Consider the following 22,954-nt stretch of genomic DNA (forward strand, 5'->3'; position numbering starts at 1 on the left):
AGAGAAGGCTCCAGGGAGAGCTGAGAGCCCCTTCCAGTGCCTAAAGGGGCACAAAGAGAGCTGGAGAGGGACTTTGGACAAAAGCGTGGAGTGGCAGGACAAGGGGAAATATCCTGGCGCTGTCAGAGGGCAGCTGGGTGGGATGCTGGGGCAGGGCTGGGGGAACCGGTCCAGGCTGGGAATGACCCTGGCAATTCTCATCTCTGGGATTTCTCACCCGTGGGAATTCTCATCCCGGGAATTCTGCAAGGCCACAGGGCGCCCTCTGGCGGCCCCGCCGCGCAAGGCCGCAGGGTTCGCCCTTGGCCCCGGCCCCGCAGCCGCGGGCGCCCCTTGAGCACTCACAGAGCACGGAGCACCTTTCTGCCCACCCGTGTGGGGATCCCACACACAGCACGGAGCACCTTTCTGCCCACTCGCGAGGGGATCCCCCATGCTGGTGCATGGATGCTCTCTTTGACAGCAGCATGGCCATGGCATCAAAAAGCTCTTTTGGGGAATTGTGTGTCCCTGTTTCCCCTCTGGCCTCCAGCATCGTGGAGTTTCTTCTCTGCTCACCAAGCCAAAGTCCTCCCCGCTGGGGCAAGCAGGTCAGAGACCCCTTCTATGATTAGCACTCATCAGGGTCACGAGGTCTGGCGTGACAGGCAGGAGATGCTCTGGTGGCTAGAAGCTTAAGAGTCTATATGGACACAGCAGTGTGGGCAGCATGTGGAATGGTGAGGAGGGATGATGGCCACAATGGGCTCCATGCCAGCCCCATATGCCCGTGGCGGTGGCAGGAACACCAACGGGATGGTGGTTGGGGTGCATAGGAGGCTTGCCCAGAACTGGTGCAATTCCCCCTTGAATACACATGCTTCCCAAAAACCTGGGATGCTCAGTGTGTGCCTGGGCCCATCATGGGGCCAGTGCAGCCTCTTCCTGTCATGCAGTCCAGCTCACCACACAGACAGGACCAGTCTGCCCACTGTGTGCCTCCAAACAGCTTCTCCTCCTTTAACTCGTTGGCCTAGACTACCTCAAGCCCTCCATGGGGACACAGTAGCAACATCCTAGCCTTGTCTGGACATCACCACAGAGCCCAGACTGCAGGGCTGTTCCCCAAGGCTTCACCTGAGCAACACAGGGATGCCAAAATCTCTGCCTGAAGCAGGGCAAAGGTCCTGGGTCCGCCCAGGGGAAAAGCCTGAGCAAAGTGCAGCAGAGTTTGTCCTTGGCAGTGTTTGCAGTGAACACAGCCTGTGCCTCACAGAGCCACCCTGGGCATGTGCTGTGCCCCATCTCCACATGGCATTGGGGCACCCCTCACCCCCTCTGGAATAGCTCCATGACAGTGGGGTATCCTTCACGGCCCCTCCCAGACCGGCTCTATGACAGTGGAGCATTGCTTAACCCCTCACCCTAACACAGCGAAGGGCTCTCATTAACAGATTATAATGTGCACTGAAAATAACTGATGATCATCCTGCAGCCATTGATGCCCTGTCTCCTGTAATTCAGCTTTGCTCCCGTTAAGGGGCTGCTGTTTTTCCACAGAGCCCAGCCCAGGCAGCAAAGGCTGAGCCATGGCCCTCTCCATCTGCCCATTCCTGTACATCTATCCCTGTTCCATGTCGTGCCAGGCCACGGACAGGACTCTCCAACATCAGGGCTAAATCAGGTTGCTCATTGCGCAAGGGTGTTCGGTCTGTGCCAGGGCACAAACCTGGACACACCTCTGTCCCAGAAGCAGCCCGAGGTGGAAGAAGACAGAGGGAGCCTTCCCCGTGGGCCAGGAGCTACTCCTAGAGGTTCCTCCTGCTCCTCAGCTGCAAGCAGGGTGGTTTGAGTGGTGCTGGAGGAAGTGTCTCTGAAGCCATGGCTCATCTCAAAGCCTTTGTGGGAGTCAGGATGGGCACTGCACAGCTGTGGTCATCCCCATACACCCACCGGCAGCAGGAAGGTGGCAGCTAGCAGCAGCAATGTGGGTGGTACTGATCACCCTGCCATTTCTTGGAAGTGTTCAAAGCCAGGCTGATGGGGCTTGTAGCAACCTGGTCTAGTGAAAAATGGCCATGCCCATGTCATGGAGTGGAATGAGATGAGTTTTAAGGTCTCTTTCAACCCAAACCATTCCATGATTCTCTAATTCTCTCTGCCCCTGTCCCAGCCAGGGCAGACAGCCACAGCCAGAGGCAGTGCTGGCCATGGGACTGACAGGCCTTTGGCAGCAGCTGCCCACCCTGCTGGGCCCCACCAGCACCTTGGCAGCGGCTGGGAACAGCAGCATTTGTTTGCAGAGCAGCAGCCCAGAGTGCTTGGACAGAGATGCACACTCAGCATAACCCAAATCTCCCAAAATAACTGAATAAAGTCCCTGGGCAGAGCAGGAGCAGGCAGGGACCCAGATCCCCTCCTCATGCTTGTCACATGAATGAGCTCTGCAGCCAGGCTCCCCTCTCCCCAGGAAGGGGATTGTGATACGTTGTGGGGAGGATTAGGCTGTTTCTGTTTAGGAGGCTGGGAATGTCTGTTGGTGAAGGGCTGTAGGGCCGCCAGGCCTCTTGCAGAACCACAGGCACCATGGCCCCACAGAGTGGGGAAAATGGGCTCAAGGTAGCCATGCGTTTGGGGTACATTTGGCAATGGAGGATGGCCCAACAGAACAGCAGAGGCAGCAGCAGCCTCCCAGCCCAGAACCACTGTGTTCAGAGGGCTCACAGAGGGAAGAAGGGAAAGGAGGGAGGACAGCTGAGGTCTGCCTGCCTCATCCCAGCTCCCACCATCAAGAGGCCTGGCTGCCACCAGCAGTCAGCAGCCAGCAGCAGTTCCAAGCGAGCAGCTGGAGAACAGCCTGCTCTAGGAGCCCCCAAACCACCCACCCCCCCCAGCTGCTGCTGAGCAATCCTGGCTGGCAACTTCAGATGTTTGGGAAAACAAACTCCAGGGGAATTAGCTCCCAAGTATTTCCTCAATTCTGCTCGCTATGGAGAGAATTCTATTTTGCTGTCCCTGGAGGAAGGAAGGCAACATGGCCAGGTGCATAAAGGAAACCTGTGGAAGAATGGTGGGAATCAGGCCAGCAATACTCCCACTCCTCCCAACTCCTGGCATGGGGAGCAGGGAAGCACACATGTCCCCATGGATGTACTGTGGTCCTTCGCAAAGGAACCCCATCCAGCAGATCTCCATCTCCTCCAGTTAGGCAGTGCAATGGGTTCAGCCTGCAGAGCAGCCCTGGAGCACAAGGGCTGGTTTGGGCATCCACTGTCCACTCAGTCATCACCATGGGTAAAGCCAGGGCTCCCATCTGGTTTTTGGATCCCTGTGCCTAATTTTAGCTCCTGTTTTACAGGTACATAACACTGAGAGAGGCTCTGGGAGCCCCGGTCATATACTTCCCAGCACTGTAGATAACTTTGCTTGCAGAAATAATGTGACTAAATATAGCTCTGCTGCTCCTCAGAGCTGAACCAGGAGCAGGCACAGGGACAGCCCCTGCCTGGTGGGGGAGGCTGGCCAGGTGCAGAGGCTGTGCCCTGAAGGGGTGCCACACCTGCCATAGCAAGGACTGTGCTCCACCCCAATCAGGGCACTTAGTTTATAGCCTAATACAGGGCAAGAGCAAGTTTCTCCTCCCAATCCAACAGACACCTTCCTCTCTTACCTGCATTTCCACAGCATTGGATCAGAGGAACAAGCCCCACAGGAGATCCTGGAACAAGGACAGGGCTGACAGCCAGCTCCAGAGGGGGCATGGAGGTCACCAGTAGAGAACAACCAGGATTTACTACTGAAGTGTTCCCAACCAGCCACATCCAAGCAGCAGGAAATTATTTAAACACTTTTTTCCTTAGAAGCAAGGTTGGCTTCCTGCCCTAGCTAAGTGAGCCTCTTCCAGTGGCCCTGGCTACAGAAACACCCATGTCAGCTGTGGACACAGCTCAGACAGGACCCCCAATGACCACAAGAGGTAGGGCCTGCAGAAAAGGGCTGAGCACATTCTGCATTTCACAGAACAGATGCTCTTCCCAACAGGCATCACCAATGTTTGGTATGGCAGAAGAGCCCAGGCCCTCCTACAGCTCTGTCTGAATCCCACCAGAGACCACCCCACACACAGAGGAGACCTTGTCTGTAGCTACAAAAACTTGGATAAGAGGGCAAGTTTCCCAGGGGTTGGTTATTGTGATGTGAGCCCATCTCTGTGGTCCACCAGACACCCCATCTATAAAAATACAATTACCTGGCTTTACAATATCACAGCTCAGTAACTGTACAACATCCTCTTTTGCAAAATACTCCCCTGGCTTAATAATCTACAGTCTTTTAAAAAACCTCAACAATTCAGGCTGCTTTATGAGATATTTAGACCAAAAAAAGCAAAATGGGCCTTGTAGACAAGGGAGAGCAAGGAGAGCAGTTGCAATGCAGGGCTTGAAGCTGCCACAGACTCAGAGACCCCAGAACAACTCCCTCGAGACCACCTTCATTTAACCCCTCATTTAGTTTTAGGCCCATACAGGTGTGATTCCACTCAGCTTGGAAGAGAATCTGCACATTATTCAGACTTTTAAGTGCATGTCCCTCCCCTCACAATCAAGGCAGTTGTCAAGGCTTTTTATAGGTTTCTAAAACTAGAGTGCATGAGGACACTATGCTGCTGTCATCCTACTGCTGAGCAAAGCCTCCTCTTCCAGCTGGAAAGGGGCATCTCATCCTCTCAGTATGTGTCCAGCTTCCACAGGGTGCTGGAGCAGCAAGTGTAGAGTCAGGCCCCACCACAGCCCCACTCACCCTACCCTCAAAATTGACCCTAAATCTATGCGATCTGGCGCACAGAAATCTCACTTCTAAGAAAGAAGTTCGACATTTGATGGGTAAATTGTAAAAAAACAAGTTTATTTGAAAAAACTCAAGCCTCTTAACATGAATTCTGATCAACATTACTAGAACTTGAGAGCCATTAACCTGCTCCACGTACGTTGCGATATTTTCCAACACTAAAAAATAAAAAATAAATACGTACAAATTCTTTCCTCCCCCTTACGTGTCCTAGATGTGAGAGGTTCAGCATCCACCGCCTTAAGATCTCAGTTGAACAGAAGCAAGTAAAAGAGGTTTCTCTAACAGATAAAAGAGCAAAAGCAGAAGTCTCAGGGATGTACCATCTCCACTCACCTCACCACTCTGCCCAAAGTCAGGCACCCAAAACACGTGGCTGGATGGGATGCTCTGGTGGAAGCCCATCCCACGGGCAGGATGGGCCAGCACAGCCAATAGCAGTGTGAATGCCAGCAGCACAACCTGAGCCCATTTCACATCACCCAGCACTGGGCTAAGAAGAGGCACTATTGAGGCAGAGTGGGGAGGCAGGGGGGACTCCCAACAGTCCTCAAGGAAGGCTTGGGCAAGCAGGGCTGCCACAGCCCTGGAGTGGGTGACACTGCCCAACAAGAACCCCAGCCATCTTTCTTCAACCTGAATATCCCATGAGAGAACAGCTACAAAAACAGGGATTTTAAAGAACTACAGTAGCTAAAGTGTTTTCAAAACATACCTAAAGACCACCTAAAGAGCCAGGAGGCACTGGGCATGGGGGTTAAGGAGCACCTTGCCCCATGCCTGCATCTCCCCTGCAGAGGACCTGCAGTAAGAAGCGTGTGAAGCAGTATTCATCCAGGGCCGGCCCTGAAGCCCATTGTGCTTCAACAAATCCAGTATCCTGCTTTTTATGGCTTTTTAACAACAAAACTTCCCAAAACACACACATACCCCCCCCCCCCCCAACCCCAAGCAGAATACAGAGCTAAAGCACAGTTTAGAGTTAAGGCTCGTTCAGATTCAGCTAGATATGGAGACTGTAAGGCACATATTAGTACATTCATATTACTGTTAAAAAGCCAGACTATAAAAGCCCCCTGCCCCTGGACACACGAGGATACTGCATGTGTAGTCCTGTTACCTTTAACACAGATGGAAAGACAATTCAGAGCCTGTTTAAAAATGAACACCCGGTTTAAACACTTCTTACAGCCCCCCAGCGCCAGCGGAGCTCTGCCCTGGCCACCACACCAGGGCAGCAGCGCTTCCCCGACACTCCGGGATTACGACTGGTCCCTCACATGCGGCTCTCCTCCTCTTTGACACCACCCTCCACATTCTTCTGAGGTGAGGGGGCTACATCATTTTTTGCCTCTTTCTTCTTCCCAGCCTCATCAATGTTGGTCTCGTCCTCTTTCCCTTCCTTCTTTGCTTTCTCCTCCTTGGCCACCAGGCGATAGTTGATGCCCATCCCGATGAAGAGGTAGATCCCAGAGATGATCAGGACAACCCCGCAGGCCCAGTATGTGTACTTGTAGTCACCATATATGTCATTGAGTTTCCCTAAAAGACAAGAGTATACAGTTCAGCAAGAAGCCCCCAAAGCAGCTCCAGGTCATGGAGATATTCCCAAAAGCAGCCCAAGCCCATCACCCTCACATTCAGACAAGGACCTATCCCACATTCCTTTATTCCCTGCTCCCCTACCCTGTGCCACAGGCTCAGATCCCACTTTCTTGGCCATTCCTCAATGGTCTACAGACTGCTGCCTCAGTGCCATGGGCTGCCCATGGCTCAAGGGAACCCACCACCACTCAGCAAGTCCAGGCAGGACAACCAGAGTCAAAGAACTATAGAATCATTAAGGTTGGGAAAGGCCTTTAAGATCATCAAGTTCAATCACCAACCCAGCACCACCCCACTAAAACCATGCCCTCAAGTGAGTTCTCCAGGCACAGCACACCCTACCTAGCATAGGGGGTCCCAGAAGAACAGGGCAGCACTCCACGATGGTTACCAGGCCAACAGCACTAGAGAACCGCTGAGCTCCCACCAGGTCCATCAGGGTCTCAAAGAGAATAGAGCTCAGCCAGCCAAAGGCATAGCCAAAGAAGCCAGCATAAATGCAGAAGCCAGCATAGCTGGTGGACATGGGGAGCAAGAGATGGCAAACACCATTGTAAATAACAGCAATGGCAAAGAAATATTGGATGCGGGGTCTGACCCACTTGGTGTTTGCCACCAGCCCCATGGAAGGTCTGGCAAACATGTCCACGAAGGCCAGTATGGAGAGCAGGAAGGCTGCAGAGTCACTAGGAATCTTCTTGCTCTTTGCATAATTGCTGAGGAAGACCAAGGGAGCAAACAACCCAAAGAACATGATTACATTGCCTGACAGATAGAGCAGGAAGCCCCTGTGTGTGAATAGAGAAAAGTCCAAGAATTTGTTGATTGTCTGGAAGACTGAGCGCTTCTCTTTCTTGGCCTTTCCATCAATGAGGTCCGTGCTGGTGTCACCATCGTCCTTTTTCCCCGCTTTCCCAGCCTCCTGCTGCGCTTCCTTATTGGTCTCTTTCTTCTGATCTGGCTTGGGACCTATGGGCCGCATCAGGGATCCAGCCACGCAGCAGTTCAGCAGGAGGCCACCCAGGATGAGGAAGCTGCCACGCCAGCCAAATATGCCAAAGAAGAGCTGGTTGATGGGTGCTAGGGTAGACAGGAAGACAGGGCTGCCTGCCATTGCCAGCCCATTGGCCAGTGGACGCTTCTTAAAGAAGTACTTGCCAATCATGGTTAAGGCAGGGTTCAGGTTGAAGGCAAGTCCAAGACCTGCAGGAGAGAGATAAGGGGCTCAAGTCTTGGATGCCTCCAGCAGCACTGGCAGAAGGGCTAGTAGGACAAGTGGGGTTTCAATTCTGGGGAGTTCACAGCTCCATTTCCAACTTAGAATCATGCAATCATTTAGGTTAGAAAAGTCCTCTAAGATAATGGAGTCTAACCACTGCCCCAGCACTGCCAGGACCCCATTAACCCATGCCCCAAGTGTGACATCCACATGCTTTTTGAACACTTCCAGGGATGGTGATTCCACCAGTGCCCCAGACAGTCCATTCCAACAACTGACTCACCCACTTCCCAGCTGGCATGAGCAGGAGTCAGCCCCTGCTGCCAGCTAAAGAGGCACCAAGGCAGTGACAAGAACCAGAATTCATGCAAATTCAGACATCAATTAATAATTACTGGGTTGAAGTTGCTCCTTTCACTGCCCCACTAGGGGAGAGCTATCACTTACCCCCTATCACCCCAACACAGAAGTAGAGCTCCTCCACCGTGTTGCAGAAGGAGGCTGCAATCAGCCCACAGCCGGAAAGGCAGCCACCTACAATCATGATGGGCCGGCTGCCATACTTGTTCACCAGGATGCTGCTGATGGGACCTGGGTAAACAAAGGAGACGCACAAGAGAGGAGTTATCTTTGCATGAGAGACCAAACACACACACAAGCACACTGCAGTTTTACTGCCAGAGGATTCCAGCTTTCACACAGCATTGCTTCTCCCAGGGATGGAACTGGGGTAAGGGGAAAGGACAGAAGGTTCAGGGGCAGCTGGAGACAAGAGAATCACGAAATGGTTCGGGTTGGAAGGGACCTTAAAGATCATCTTGCTCCAGCTCCTTGCCATGGGCAGGGACACTTTCTACTAGAACAGGTTGCTGCAATCTAACCCAGTCTTGGCCATTTCCAGGGATGGAGAAGACACAGCTTTTCTAGGCTTCTCTGTGCCAGGACCTCATCATCCTCGCAGAAGAATTTCTTCCTAAATATCTAATCTAAACCAACCATAAGAGAGAGAGAATTGTTGAAGCACAGAAAGCTTTGACTTCTCTGAGCAAGTTGCCTTCTGTAGGCTGAAACAGGAGCTGCCCAGCCACCAGCTGCCCCCAGAGACAGGGCTTTGGGACAGGCCGAAGCCACCTGCCTCATGCTACACTGGGGGCTCTGCCCTACTTGCGGCCACCCACCCACCATGGGCTGGGGTCTCAGCCACAAAGCAACTGCATGTCTCCTGCCAGAGGTTTCTGATCAAGACCAGATGAAGCTGTGAGGAAACACCTTCTCTAGGTGCAGGTGAAGCTCCTCAGGGTTTGGGGAGAAGCAGCAGTGCCCCAGGAGAAGGGGTGCTTCTGTTTTCACTGCTACCCCTATTGCAGACAGGGGCCAATTGCCCTTTTAAGTGCTTCAGTATCAGGCGCTTTAATCCAAAGCAAACAGTGATCAGAGACTGCCAAGCATGCTCTACAGACACTAAAATGTATTTAAATACACTGAATGAACATCCATTGAATATTAACAGACCTTGCTTTGCCATTAACAGACAGAGAGGTTGTCAACATGTTATTCATGGGTCCTCAGATGGTACTTGACCTTTTTGCCCAGTTTAAACAAAGCCTGGAGCAGGTTACAGAAGCCTTGGTGCTGCAGAGTCTGCTCCCAGCCCCACAGCATTCTGCTCTCTGCTACCAGTGGCTCCAACGCAATGCCACCAGGGATGGGCCATGGCTCTGGTCCTGTGAGAGGCGGCAGCAGCAGCACCTGGGAGCTGCCACATCACAAGGTGCACAGAGCACTCGGCACTTTGCAAAACCTGAACCTTGAACTCAGCAAATGTGATGCCCCTGAAGAGTCTAAAGGCAGCCACAGCTTTTCTTCCGGGAAGTCTACCTGAAAATAGCAGGCTCCAAAGGGCAATCAGCAGGAAGCCATGCAGCTGGGTAGTGCCAGGTACTCTAGGAGCAATCCTCCTCATCCCCCTCTTTTCTAAAGGAAAACAATACCCATACCTGTTTTCTAGATTCACCGGAAGTGTTTTTGACTAAACATTACCTGATCTAACTTGATTGCTCAAGCTGACAAAAACACATAAATAATGGAATCTAATCCCAACATGGGGCTGACAAAGGAGCATTTGACACCATGACATCCATGCATCCTGATGGCGACTGCACAGGGCAGCTGTAGGGAAATGTGCTGCTTCCTCACCCCTAGCCCTACCCAGAACAGAAGCTGCCCCAGCTCTGTGAGATCCTACTACTCCAGAGGATGAACTACTTTTTCAGCCTCCAAGCAGGCAGGTGTCCTAGGAGACAGGGAAAATGGGATGCACACTGGGACTGCTCCAGTGCAATTCAGACTCTGTAAAGGGTCTGGTTTCAGGCAGGAATGAATGGGGCAGCAACAATTCCTGTGCTTCAGCAGCTGGGGGATGAATAAAAAGTTCTGAGATGGAAGTGATCCTCAAGAATCGAGTCCAGCTCCTGGCTCTTCAAAGGACAACCCCAACAATCCCACTTTCTGCTTGAGAGTATTGTCCAAAATGCTCCTTGAGCTCTTGCAGCCTTGGGGCTGTGGCCACTGTTCTGGGAAGCCTGTTCAGTACCTGATCACCTTCTGGGGAAAAAATGCACCCAGGTAGATCTGGGGTACTTTCAGCATCCCTGCCATCAGCATATGGCCAAGCAGACCAAGACCAGCAGCTGCTGGGATTTAATGGCTACAGCTCAGTGAAAGGAGGAGGGACAGAATCACCACGGAGGGAGGGGGACATGGGGACAACCACTACTCCTGTACTGGAGGAGGGAGTTCTTACGCCTGCTGCCAGGCAGCTCCAGACAGTGCCCCCAGAAGAACCAGCTCTGAGCTATTGGGAGAGGAGGAATGGCCCAGATTGGGTCTCATTAAGGCAGTTACATGGTTTACAAGCTTGTTACAACATTGGAGCAGGGAAATGTGCTGGTCGCTTCGCTAGCTGAGCGAGGACAAAGCAGAGCCTGTTCCCTGCAAAGGAAAAGCCTCGTGCTCAGCCGGGAGCTGACGTCAGCTCCTTTGGATGCACAAATCCAACAAGGCTGCAGGCAACCTGCCAGCTGGGGACTGGCAGCAGGGACAAGCTCCCATTTGCCTCTGAAGTGGCCACAACAGCAGGCTCACAGTGTTTCTTTCAGCCCAGCACAAGACTGTGTTTGCAGGCACATACAAGACCCCAGGGTCTGGAGACCAGGAACACTCTGCATGCTGTTCACCCACTAAAAACATGCATAAAGTACCCAGCTTGAGAGTTAAAAGCTTTCAAAAGGCAGCTTCTGAAGGACAGGGGAGGGAGTGGAGCTGTTTTAGTTTAGGTGGGCTTGCCTTATTCTGCTCATGTCTCTGTACTTCCAGTGCACACACCATTCTCAAACAGCACAAGCTGCCTACAGCACTGCTTGGCACCAGCAAGCAGTAACATGTGGCATGAGGCTTCAGTGCACTCCAAGCACAACTGAGCTGACAAGAAACTGAGGACAGATGCCTACATACACCCACTATTCCCTGAATTGGGGAAAAAAAAAAAATTCAATCTTGTCTGAAAGTGCCCCTAAGAGCAGAGTTGCCACATTGCCACATGTAACAGAGCAGCTCCCGGGCCTTCAGGAGGATGCTGGGAGTAGACACAGCATCTGCAACTCACTGTAAGAAGGACAAGGGCAGAATTACACAAGTCATAATTCCCCGGAAAGATTTTACAGCTTTGCAGAGGACAGATTAACCCGGTTTTTGCGTTCTGGGCATTAAATGGAACTTTCTGAGCAGCCTCCTTTAAGAAAACTCATTACGGGAGGTTTTGTTCTCAGATAAGGAGAGAATTCAAAGTGTTAGCAAAATTTTGGTTGTTGTCACCACAGCCAGGTGGGAATCACCAGTCCCAGCAGGAGAGTAGCATCTTGTGCTGTGATGCACGAGCACAAGTACCACTGCCTCCACCCCACTTACCTCCTGCATACATAACAGCCAGCATGATGGAGGAGATCCAGGACACTTTGCTGCTGGAGGCATTGAAGATGACCTCAATCTCTTTGAAGAACACTGTGATAGATTTGGGGAAGGCATAGGAAAAACCAATGGAAATGAAGGCTCCGACAACCACAGCCCATCCCCATCCTCCTTCAGGAGGAGTGTATCCTGCAGGGCCTCCAATGGCCGGTGGCATCTTGAATCAAGTCGGCGATGATTCAGTTGGGGATCAAAGATCTGCAAAGGACAAAGCATTGCTTCAGCTGAAAGCAGAATCTCTGCTCCTGGCACACAACTGCACGGCTCAAGCTCTGTTTGCAAGGCTGGCATAGCACCAGTGCCCCCACCACCATGAGGAAAGTTGATCCACGAGGTGAGAGCACCCCAGGATCACCAGCACAGTGGGCCACTCCAAAGCACACGCTCAGATTGCAGCTGGCCTTTAAGAGCCCAGTCAGCAGTCAGCACACATTTTTAAGTGACAAATTTAAGATGTGACATCCTGACCTAAGCTGGAAAGGGCAGGCAGTGTCTGTGACAGCAGCCAGGACTCATCTGCACAGGCAGAGCTCCCAAAGCATCTGGGTTGCTGGAGTGCAACCCCAGCACTGCAAAATCCCAAGAAGCACCAGGCCACCTAGAGCTAGAGCTGCACACCAAGGATATTAAGTGCAGATATACCGATGGGAAGTAAGTCCCCATGCACGAGCTGAACAGGACACCCCTATTTCTGCTGAAAAAGGGCAGTTGGGTGTCACAGCACACCCACCATCCCCAAAGGTCAGTGGCTATGGCTAAACTTAGCCTGAGTGGTAACCAAGGAAGGCTCCCATATGCCACCAGAGAAGGCAGAGGTGGATCCACACAGAGCAGTCCCACCAGAGCCTGGTTCCCCTGCAGTTTGGCCCTGGTAGGGCACTTCCAGACCCAACTGCATCCAAACCCTCCTCCTTGATCAAAAAGGCTATGGCAGGTTTCACAAAGCACTCAAGTATAAAAACAATTCACTTAAAAAGTTTAAAACTAGAAGTGACTAGAAAACAAAATAAACAGGAAGATGTCATTCAGGCTTGCTGAGGTGTGGAATCCCCTTGGAGAGGCTGACTGGGAGCAATCCAGAGGCCATCAAGATCAGGCTGTTCATGCATGGGCCCACACAGCAGCAGAACTAGATCACACTCCAGAGCCACTGTTACTCCAAATGAAGGCTGGTACAGGCAGCTGAGAGCAGCACAAGGCATCACAGCAAGGAACTGTAGCAAGGGCAGCTGCTCACAAACAAGGGTCACAACACACAAAGCCACAGAAACCACTACCAGCTCCAGAACTCTTGTGCACCTCCAGGGATTTCAAAAGGCATTTTCTGATGGACTGCAGCCCTCCCCAGCCTCACAGCCAGAAATACCCCCACCTCACTCACCCATATTAAGCACCACAAGCCAAGGGGACAGCATTAGGCTCCTTCACCAGAGCCCACCCCACACACCACAGCTCTCTGCTGCTCAAGTTTGCACTCAAGGGAAAAAGCCACTTTCGAGCAGGAGAGTCTTTTCCAGAGCTCCTGAGGTCATGCCAAGGCAGAGTGACAACTTCAAAGCAGTGTGGTGCTGGCTCAGAGAGGTGCAGCCTCCTATTTATAGCCTGCATCCGCCCCAGCTCACAGTGATTACCATCTCATCCATGGCTGCTGACATGCCAGCATTTACCTGGCACATCCCTATAGCACACACTACAGGACTACGGGCTCCTGCCTTTTCACTCACTCTGTGTCACTTGGTGCACATCCAAGGCTGGGATCCCAGCGTCCTGGTCAAAGCACAGCTGGTGATCCAGAGTCATGGGGAGATCCTGCTCCTTCCTACCTGGCACTGGAGGTACTGGCGGCAGTTATCTGATACAGCACCAGGTTTGCCAGAGCCACCTGACACCTGGCTGCGGTGATGCCCAGACCCACACAGGGCAAGAGAAAGAAAAGCACAGGAGGTTGGATTCTGTAAGCTGCTAAGACTAGTTTAGTGTGACCCAGACAATGATTTTTCACTGGCAGGGTATTTTCCTGCATCCTGGCCAGTGAAACACATGACCATCATGAGCAGCTCCAAGCCACCCGCCACTCCAACAAAGGAATCATTGACAAGACGCTGCCCCTGGCACGTCCACAGCTGAACTATGCCCAGGAGCCAGAGCCCATTTCCTCTGATTTCCCCTCTGGGACTCAACAGGATGAGCTGCATCTCCGGTGTCTGGCTGCAGGCAGATCCCTGGGCCAACACACACCTGTGGGCACCCACGTGGGACCCCTGAGGGAGCGGCCAGGCTTCACAGAGACTCGCAATGCAGTCCAGTCTCTTGGAAGACAGAGCAGCCCACCCACCCACCATAAGCACTGGGAATTGCTGAACATGCCCTCCCCACAGAAGCTGCACACTGGAGCTTCTGCCACCTCTTGCTTTGAGCCACACTGAGCTTTCACAGCCTTCAGTGAACCCTAAAGCATCATCCAACCACAATGATTTATCCAAAACACTATTTAAAGCTGAAACTACCAGGTGTTGGCTATAAAAGCTCCCAGCAAGGAATATAATCTACTTGTGAGCACTAATTAAAACTACATGCAACAAAAGCCATCCAAGGCAAAGGTTGAGGAGGTTTTGATGAGGTGTTGGGGATTTTTCCCTTTTGTTCCTGAGACATATACACTGGTTTAATTCTTTCACTGCTCCCAAGGAGCTCAACTGCTCCAAAATGACTGTGGCTTGGTTAACTTATTTTTTCTTCCCCTACAAGCAGCATTTCTCCTCCTGAGGTGGCATCTCTGTAAAATAAAAGGCTTCTGGCAGGTTAGACATGACCTCTCTTGCATTGCTGAGGCACAATGAAAAACCTTGAGCTGAACAAGGTTTTGAGACCAAAGATTCCCGAAGTCTGACACCTGAGAATTTACACAAAGAGTTCTGCATGCCACAACACTCTTCCCTGACTCACTGAAAATCCTTATTAAGAAAGACCAGTTTTAGAAAGCTCATAATTCAACTGCATTAGGCTTCTTGACGATTTACTCCTTGCCCCCACACAGAACTAGTTTCAAACAAGTGAGGAAAAAAAAATAAAGCACATGTAAGGCAGCCAGCCCAACTGGAAAGATTCCCTCCCTTTTGCAAAAAAGGGAAATTAAAAAAACAAAAAACAACCAGAACACATAGTTATGACATTTTCAGGTGTTTTGGAAGAGTTGCAACATGTAAGATGTGATTAGAAATCAAATTCACAGCTGCCAGGCAGCCAGCTACAGTTCACCCTATTAGGAAATAAAATAACCATATTTGCTGTAATTACTTGGATGAGACCAAGTAATGACTGTGAGTATCACAACTGCTCCCTATAAAAGCACTGACTAATCTGCAGGAATGGGTAGCCTACAGCCACCCTCCTCTGCACAGCAAGCGTGAGAGCAGGAACTGAGACAATGAGGATGGTAATAGCCCAAAACAGATCCCTCAGAAGACTAAAGCCCTGCCATCTCCTAGGTCCCACCCACAAGCAGTTATCCTTTCTCCAAAGGAGCCTGGAAGAGTATGATTTCAAGACTTTTAGTTACATAATGCAGTAAATTGCTGTGCTTTTGAAAGCTCAGATTGGCAGCACTCCAGCACAGAAAGACAGAGGCTCACATTTATAGAGCACTGCAAATGCCCCAAAGTATTTCTGGGGCAAAGCCTTTATTGAAGCGGTTCACATCACTTCTTTTTGGGGTCAAAGGAAGAGGGCCATTCCCCCATCCAAGCAGAGACCCTGCCCAGGCACAACACACCTCTGCCTCTACTCACACATCCCTCCAGCAGTTATACACTCAGCGGCACCTGCTGCCCTTTGAGCTCACAAAGCCTTTCCCCTGGAGCAGGGCTCTCTGAGTACCTGGGAACTAGAGCAGGACAGGCAGGGAGCCTCAACTCTTGCTCCATGGAGCAGAACAAGCTGAGAGACCCATATCTTTCTCCCACAACTCACCATCAGCCTAGTGCCCACACAGATTTGTGCTGCAGCCAGCAGAGGTTCATCTGGTATCTTCACAGGTGTGAAATCCACAGTGGCTCATCCCAGCCCTGCTGTCTTTGCTTCCTGCTTTCTGGTCCTCCTGTGCTCCCCCAGCTTGAGATGGACATAGCATTGTCCAGACAAGGATCTCCACAGCAAAAAGATGCCCTGGGTTGTCCCAGCTATCCAACGGCCATTTGGGCACTTTGTGCCCTTGTAAGCTAGACCCAGCCTTTGGGCTACAAATGCCATCAGTGAAACACCTAGGCCAGGAAGGATAGGCACAAAGCTGCCCCTTGCTAGCAGCAGAGTTTGCACTCCCTGAGGGAGCTCTTCCCTCAAGCCCCCAGCAGAAAGGGGGATGCTGTTCCCCAGGAGCTCATTCCCATCAGCCCAGCCCAAAGAATTAGCCACATCCAGCCCCCCCAAGCCCAGCTCACAAGAAGCCCTTGCAATGCTCAGCACAAGGCCATAAACATCCATGGGACATTTGCCCAACATGGGGAGCTGGCAGGCCCCCAGAATCTCTCCTTCTGATCCCTAAAACTAAACTGAGATCTCCTGCTGGGGAAATGAAGGGGCTGGCAATCGCCAGCTGTTCACAGCCTATAACACTCTATACCTTCAAATTTGGCCTTTTTCTGGCCTGAAGGGAGATGAAATAGAGATTGTCAGGAGACACCACTTTCACCAGTTTTAAGCAGGTTTAGCGCATTATGCACAGAGCTTTAATTCCAACAGGCACCCACAGGCAGGGTTTAACCTGGCAGCACATGGCCTACGTGACTCCCCAGCGCTTCCAAGGGCTCTGCACCAGGACAATAGTCAATTGAGGCCCTGCTCAGCCCCAGCCTTTGCTGCTGGGGTGAGCCAAGGTCAGCAGCACAGGCAGGGCTCACTCAAGGCCAGCAGCCCACACAGGCAAGCTCAAGGTTTTGGCCAGGAGCAGCTCAGCCCACTCAGTGCCTCTTCCCACCAGAAATGGCCAACACACTCCCAGACATGCCCTGGTCTGCCGGCCCGGTGAGCCAGCACCAGCACGCAGACAGACAGACGCCATGGGGCACAGCATTGGCAGCCACCCTACTCCAGCTCCCCCACTGGCAGCACAAGCCTCAGCCCGCAGAGGCACAGATCATCCTGCTCATCCCACCGGGCATAGCCACGGTCTTTCCCTGGACACTCACAATTGGTCTCTCTCGTGGACACAGCCCCTCAGCCCCCAAAACGCTCCCAGCATGGCACAGGGCAAGAAAGGCAAGAAAGGCTGCAAGCTGCCCTGCAAAGTGAGGCATTGGGATAGTTTGTTGGCAGCTTTGAGGGAAGTCAACCAACCAGAGAGATGAGCAGCTATTTGTGTCCACCAGAGAAGCTCCCGTCTGGGGCTGCTGTGCCTGGTTGTTAGTATCACCAATGCTCAGTAAGGATCAACCATCTTACTGGTGTGAGGAAGCATGAAGTCAAGCTTAAACAAGATACCAACACGTCCAAGGGAGAAAGCCTGGCTTATTTCTACACCAGAGCCTGGCTGTGGTCATGGTTCTTCTAGAGCCCTCTAATCCAAAATCCTGCAGCCAGAGGGGTTTGCAGACCAGTTAAAGGAATATTATGTGAAGCAAGCAGCTCTTGCATGTAGTCTGGGCTCACATCAGCTTTAGACCCCAGCACAGCACCCAGAGTCCCCCCATCCCTAGGGAAAGGGATTCTCACGGCACCAGCTTACAGCCAAACCCCTGTCTCAGGTGGGGACAGGAGGTGCTCACGCCCCTGCACAGAGTTTCCCAGTCACACCCTGAGCACAAGCTGTGCTCTGCCAGGACACAGAGTTGATCCTCCCTGCGCTAGCAGTGCTCAGGAACGCTCCCAGGACACCCTGTGCCCTCACAGAAATCCTCAGAATGAGAAAAATGTAGTATGGACTAGCATCGGCATTCTTTCATTAGAGACCCGCCAATGCCAATCCAGAGAGAGCACCGGGTGTCTTGGCAAAGCAGGGGGCTGCAAAATCACAAAAAGTCACAGCAGTTACCATCAAACTGAATTGGCTGTCCCTTCCCTACGAGCAGGAGCCTGAATTTTGATCCCAGCCACTGCCACATTATTGCTACCTTCAAGCCCTCAAACCACAGATGAGTAAGCACCAGGATGGAGGTGGGATGTGCACACCAAGGACTCAAAAACACAAGGGTGGAGGTGGGAGAGGAGGTCACACCAAGGACCCAGGAGTACATGGATGGAAGTGGGATGGACACTCGCACCAAGAACCCAGCCCTCAAACCAAGGCAGCACTGGGATGGAGGCAGAGGAGGAGGTCGCACTGAGGGCCCAGTAGCACTCAGGTGGTTGCGGTTTCAGTAATTAACTACAGCCCCACGTGGATTTTCCTTAGCTACAGAACTACTTTGCAGCGGCTCTAAGGACACAGTGAGTCATACCGATACCACCAGTGAGAGGCTCCCACTCTCTTAAGAGTCTGTTATAGGCTGATTCCAGAGGAGGAAATGGGAAATGCCATAAAAATGCAACAGTAGATTTGCACTACAGGGCCTAATGAGATGCACCTCCCAAGCCTACGTGCAGCTTTTCAACTCCTCATAAAGGAGACATAAAATGACAGCGTGAAAGTCACTGGGTATTTTCCACCTTAGCTGCCAGAAAAATCAGGCCAACTGCGCCAAATAGGAGCCAAGAGAAAGCACACGCGACCATTCACACCTTTTCCAGGTAACACCTCCTGAAAGGGAACAATGTTTCACACCTTCCCAAGGAGCTAGGACAGCCACAGGCACCCCCACAGAGAGATTTGACATACACTAGCAGAACTTGTTTGTAATTGGGAGGTCCTTCGCCCCGGCGGTTCATCTAAGACCAAGGAAGTTCCTCCCCAGCAAAGGCACTATCAGGAGCTTGGGGGAGTTTCTTTACACCCAGCACACTCCTGCTCCCTGCTCTAGCCCATTTCTCAGCACTGCTCCTATCCTTCCAGACACAGCCAAGGCAACCTCAGCGCAAAGACACCCAGGAGAATCCAACAGCACCAAATTACCTCACTTAGCATGAAAATGGGATGCCTGTACACCACAGAAAGACTTAAGGCTCACAGAAAGGGACAAAACCAGAATCATTATACCTGCTTCCTTGTGATGCAACTAAGGAAACCCACCTTTTTCCTAAGAAAAAAAATTGAAGCTGGAGAACATGAGTAACCATTGTGCAAAAGGTCCACACTTAAGGGGCAGGGTGTGAGCACTCAGGCCATTTACTGTTTCAGGACACAAATCCCACCTCTCCTGCCGAAGATACAATTCACAATTTCCTTATGATCCTCCTGTTCACACTCATCCCCTTTGCCTGAGTCAACTTTCAAACCCTCTGGCATTGTTCACCTTCATGATGCATTTGTGCACCCTTCAGCTGCAGGACTCCTGCCCGACCTGCAATACCCACCCTGGGTGAAGCATTGCAGCAGCATGTCTGGAGCCCAGTCCCGCTAAGCTCCCCGAGCATCTCACCCTGGGGCCAGCAAACACCTGCCAGAGGCCACCAGGCCACAACCAGAGCCGGTCGGTCTTAGCTCTAGGAGTGTTCTGACAGCCCCTTGCGGCCCAGGGAGCGTAAGCTACCACCAGCCACCAATGAGCTCTAGCAGCCCCAGCTTTCTGCTGCTGGTCATCGCAACGCCTCGCCAGCTGACCAATTCGCACACCAGAGGGTGGATGCACGCCTCAAACATCTATAGGGCCAACATGACCTTACTACTACCTCCTCCCTGAGCAAGGCAGAAACAAGAGTTAAAGGCACCTTTCCTGGAGCAGGAGCACGGTTCCGCAGTCTATCCTGCACAGCCAGCAGGGGATCACGGTGCTGAATGCCTCGGGTGACTCACCCACCTGGGGAGCCTCGAATGCCTGAGGTCCAGCTCTGAGCACCTGCCAAGAGGAGTCACCTGAAGGCCGGTATGAGCAGCATCGTGATGCAGGGCTCACCCAGACGCTGCAGAGCTCACCCTGAAGGCTGCCGAGTGCTCCCCATGGCGACGAGGGGTACCCCTGTGCACCCCAATACCTCAGACCCACTCCCAGGCCATGGCTTCCACGCAGCTTTCAGGCCCTCCCTGCCCTTATCAAGAGCCAAACACGCACAGTGATCACCTCCTTCCTGCCCCCCGGAGTTTTATCGAGCACCCTCAAATGGTGCGGAGATTCCCCCGCGCGGCCTCACAAACACGCTGAGGGAGCGTCCTGAGGGAGCGTCCTGAGCGGCCGGGCAGGTGAAACGAGGAGCACCCCAGGAGAGGGACCCCCCACCTCGGGGCAACTGGGCTACCCGGGCCCCACGAGGCCATCATCATCCATCCTCACCGTTCGCCGGGAGAAGGAGGCCGGGGACACCACCACCCCAGGGCGCTACTGCCGGTAAGAGAGGAATGAGGGCGCTCGGGGCAGGGTACTGAAGGATCCTCACCACGCGGCCACAGCAGAGCGGGAACAAAACATGGCTCCCCCCTCAGTCCGGGGGCGGGGGAGACCGGAGCGGCGGTTCCAACACAGCCACAAACGCCGGTGTGGAACCAACCGGCCACCGAACGGACGGGCTGCGCGACCGGCCACAGGGGCGGCCCCCCGCTCCAAGAACGGCCCAGGGCCATCACCGGCTCCAGGATCTCACAGCCGGGCCGGCAGCTGTGGCCCCGGGGAGCGCGGAGCCGCCAGAGTGCGTGGGGTTCCCATAGCCGGGGCCTGACCCCGAGCCCCTCCTCGCTCGCCCGTCGCGCCACGTGGGCTGCCCGCGCCCTACCTGCAGGTGGTGGTGCCGCCGCCGCCGCCGCCGAGTGCTGCCGCCCCCGCCCCCGCCGCTATAAGGGCGGAGGGGCGCGGGGGGCGGGAGCGGGGCGTGCCCGGCCACGCTCCGCCCCCCGCGCGCCACGTGCGCCTCGCGGGCCCCCCCCGACCCTTGCCCGCCCTCACGAGCCCCGCGGGCCCCGCGAGCCGGGCCGTGCGCCACAGCACGTACTGCCCCGGCACGGGCTGCTCCGGCACGGCGCGGACCGCCACGGCCCCACGGGCCCCCGGTGGTGGCGGGACGGGCTTTGGGGCCGAGTGTGCTGGGAGGCCAGCCCGGATGACACTACCCGGCGCAGCGGCAGCGCGGGACTTCCCTGAACTTGTCCCACGGAGTGACTCGGCGCAGGAGTTCCACTCGCTGGGCAGGAACAGGGGGTCCTCTTGCCCTCATCCCTCCCGGGGGTCCTGGACACGCTCCCGAGAGTCCTGACCCCACTTGTGGGATTCCTAGCCCCGCCATTGGGGATCTTGGCCCGACTCCTGGGGGGCCCTGACCCCACTCCCGGGAGTCCTGGCCCCGTTCCTAGCATACCTGGCCCTGCCCCCGGTGGTCCTGGACCCCTTCAGGTGCAGAATGCTGCACAGTGTCTGTATTAAAACACAGCAGCACCTAAAAATCCAGTAAAATTAAAATACATTTCCTGATGATTGTGCTTTTGTGTTCACCACATTTCTTAGCATTGCCAGCCCTTGCTGGCAGCTATGCTCCCATGAAGGTAAGGACACACTGCTTGGGGGGGGGGCATTTGTGGTGATCACAGTTATTTCAGCTGGGCCTTTGTACCCAGAGATGTGAAGGAGCTGGATGCCCTCACCATTTCAGTCACAGTTTGGTTCTGCAGGATGAAACAGTCCCAGGCTCTGCGTGCCAAATGGTACGTGGGAGAGGCCCTTGCTGGCAGCACGTTCCCATCCCAAGCAGAGCTCCTCATCTCTGGATGCAAACCAGTCTGTGGCAACCGTGCATCTCATGTTCTTCACTCCCTGCATGTCCCAAGTCCTACACAAAGGGACTGTTACCTGGGCATGCTTTTCTCTGGCTGCTGTCTCCCAAAGCCTAATGATGCTACTTGACTTCTTGGTTGCATATGTAATGCTCTAATTTCTTTCATAGCCAAAAGAAGAGTGGTGTAGTTCAACTGTGAGTCAAGGAAGGGAAAGAAGGGAATAAACAGTGATGCTCCATAGATGGAGACAGAGCAGCTGTGGGGAGGTACCAGCTCTTCCATATCAAAGGAACCACTGCTCCTCCATCACAGGAAGCATGGTCACGGGTGTACTCTGAGCATGTTGAGGCACTGAATGGACCAGGTGCACTCAATAAAAGGCCAGGGACTACAACCCACTCTTTCACCCACTTCTGAGGTGAGATGCCATAACCCAATGAGTGAGTGGGTGGGAGGATCTCTTGATCCATCTGTTCCTGTATGACTGAGCAGGGAGAGGCCTGTGCTCTGTTTTGCTTAAACAACAGATAAATAACAATTCAAAGGGGCAATTTTGGATCAAACTCAAAGTGCCACTTGGCTCTGCTGTTAAGATCCTACCTAGGCTCAAGTGCTCTGCTCCACTGGGGACGAGCAGTGGGAAGTGCTGTGGTGGATCCCAGGTGGGACATGGCCTTCCAGTTTCCTTTGAGAAGACCCAGTGCTGCTGGGATGAATGAAACCAGAGAGCATGTCCTTTGTCCGGCACTGATGTGCAATGCCCTAGTGTGTAGGTTTTAGAGCAATGTGCAAAACAAGAGGCCAGGGATGGCAGAGCTCAAGTGAACAGGGAGCTGCCAGAGCAGTGATGGACTGGAAGGGCAGGTGAGAAGCTGCAGGACATCTCTGCTGTTCCTGCTCCTGCTGCTTCTCCATCTTACTGAAAATGGGAAGGAGTCCTTCCTGCTCTGTGTTGCTGCATTTTTGTCTCCTTTAAAAGACGGATTTAATAACAATCCTATTAGGAATTTTTTTCTTGTGAGGAAAACAGGATATTGTTTCAGGATATTGGGCAACAAAGCTGTCCTTGAAAAGCAACACTAAGCAGCCTTGCAGTCCTGTTTCTGACTGCATTTCTGGTGGACACTAATCAAGTTCAACATCCGGGACAGCCGAACCATTTCATTTCCAGAATGTGAGAGAGGCCTCAGCAGAGCAGTACAAATCCAGATTTTCTGTGTTCCACTGTAAACATTATGGACCTCTAGTAATCTCAAAACATAATCATTAGTTCTGATTTCTCTTGGAATTAATGTCTGTAGCAGATGTAGAAGTCTAGTCCTCATCTGTCATGAATACGTATGTCCTGCTTGATAAGAAAGGTAACAACATGAGTCCAAATCCAGGAATTCTTGGAAATCTCTTCGGAAAGTCTGTTCTATTGAGATATCCATCCTAGTTTCCTGACTAGGCTTTGGAAAAGGGTTTTCTGAGCTTTTGGATTGACATTT

The 22,954-nt window shown here is 52.8% G+C and overlaps 1 protein-coding gene across 2 annotated transcripts; it reads right to left on the bottom strand.

The window, feature by feature from the left end:
• Positions 1-4,863: 4,863 nt before the first annotated feature.
• Positions 4,864-20,526, bottom strand: SLC16A1 (solute carrier family 16 member 1). 2 transcript variants are annotated; one of them, XM_030965863.1, is made up of 5 exons: positions 20,471-20,526; positions 11,618-11,875; positions 8,099-8,242; positions 6,775-7,635; positions 4,864-6,369 (listed from the first exon to the last, which is right to left on the bottom strand). In XM_030965863.1, exons 2-5 carry the CDS (start codon positions 11,832-11,834, stop codon positions 6,104-6,106), a joined length of 1,488 nt encoding a protein of 495 aa, XP_030821723.1. In that variant the 5' UTR covers positions 11,835-11,875; positions 20,471-20,526; the 3' UTR covers positions 4,864-6,103. The 2 variants fall into 2 exon arrangements, with proteins under 2 accessions (XP_030821723.1, XP_030821724.1); XM_030965864.1 differs by lacking the exon at positions 20,471-20,526 and adding an exon at positions 19,475-19,911.
• Positions 20,527-22,954: the final 2,428 nt, after the last annotated feature.

This window comes from Camarhynchus parvulus, chromosome 26 (genome assembly GCF_901933205.1).
Source record: "Camarhynchus parvulus chromosome 26, STF_HiC, whole genome shotgun sequence".
Lineage (NCBI taxonomy): Eukaryota > Metazoa > Chordata > Aves > Passeriformes > Thraupidae > Camarhynchus > Camarhynchus parvulus.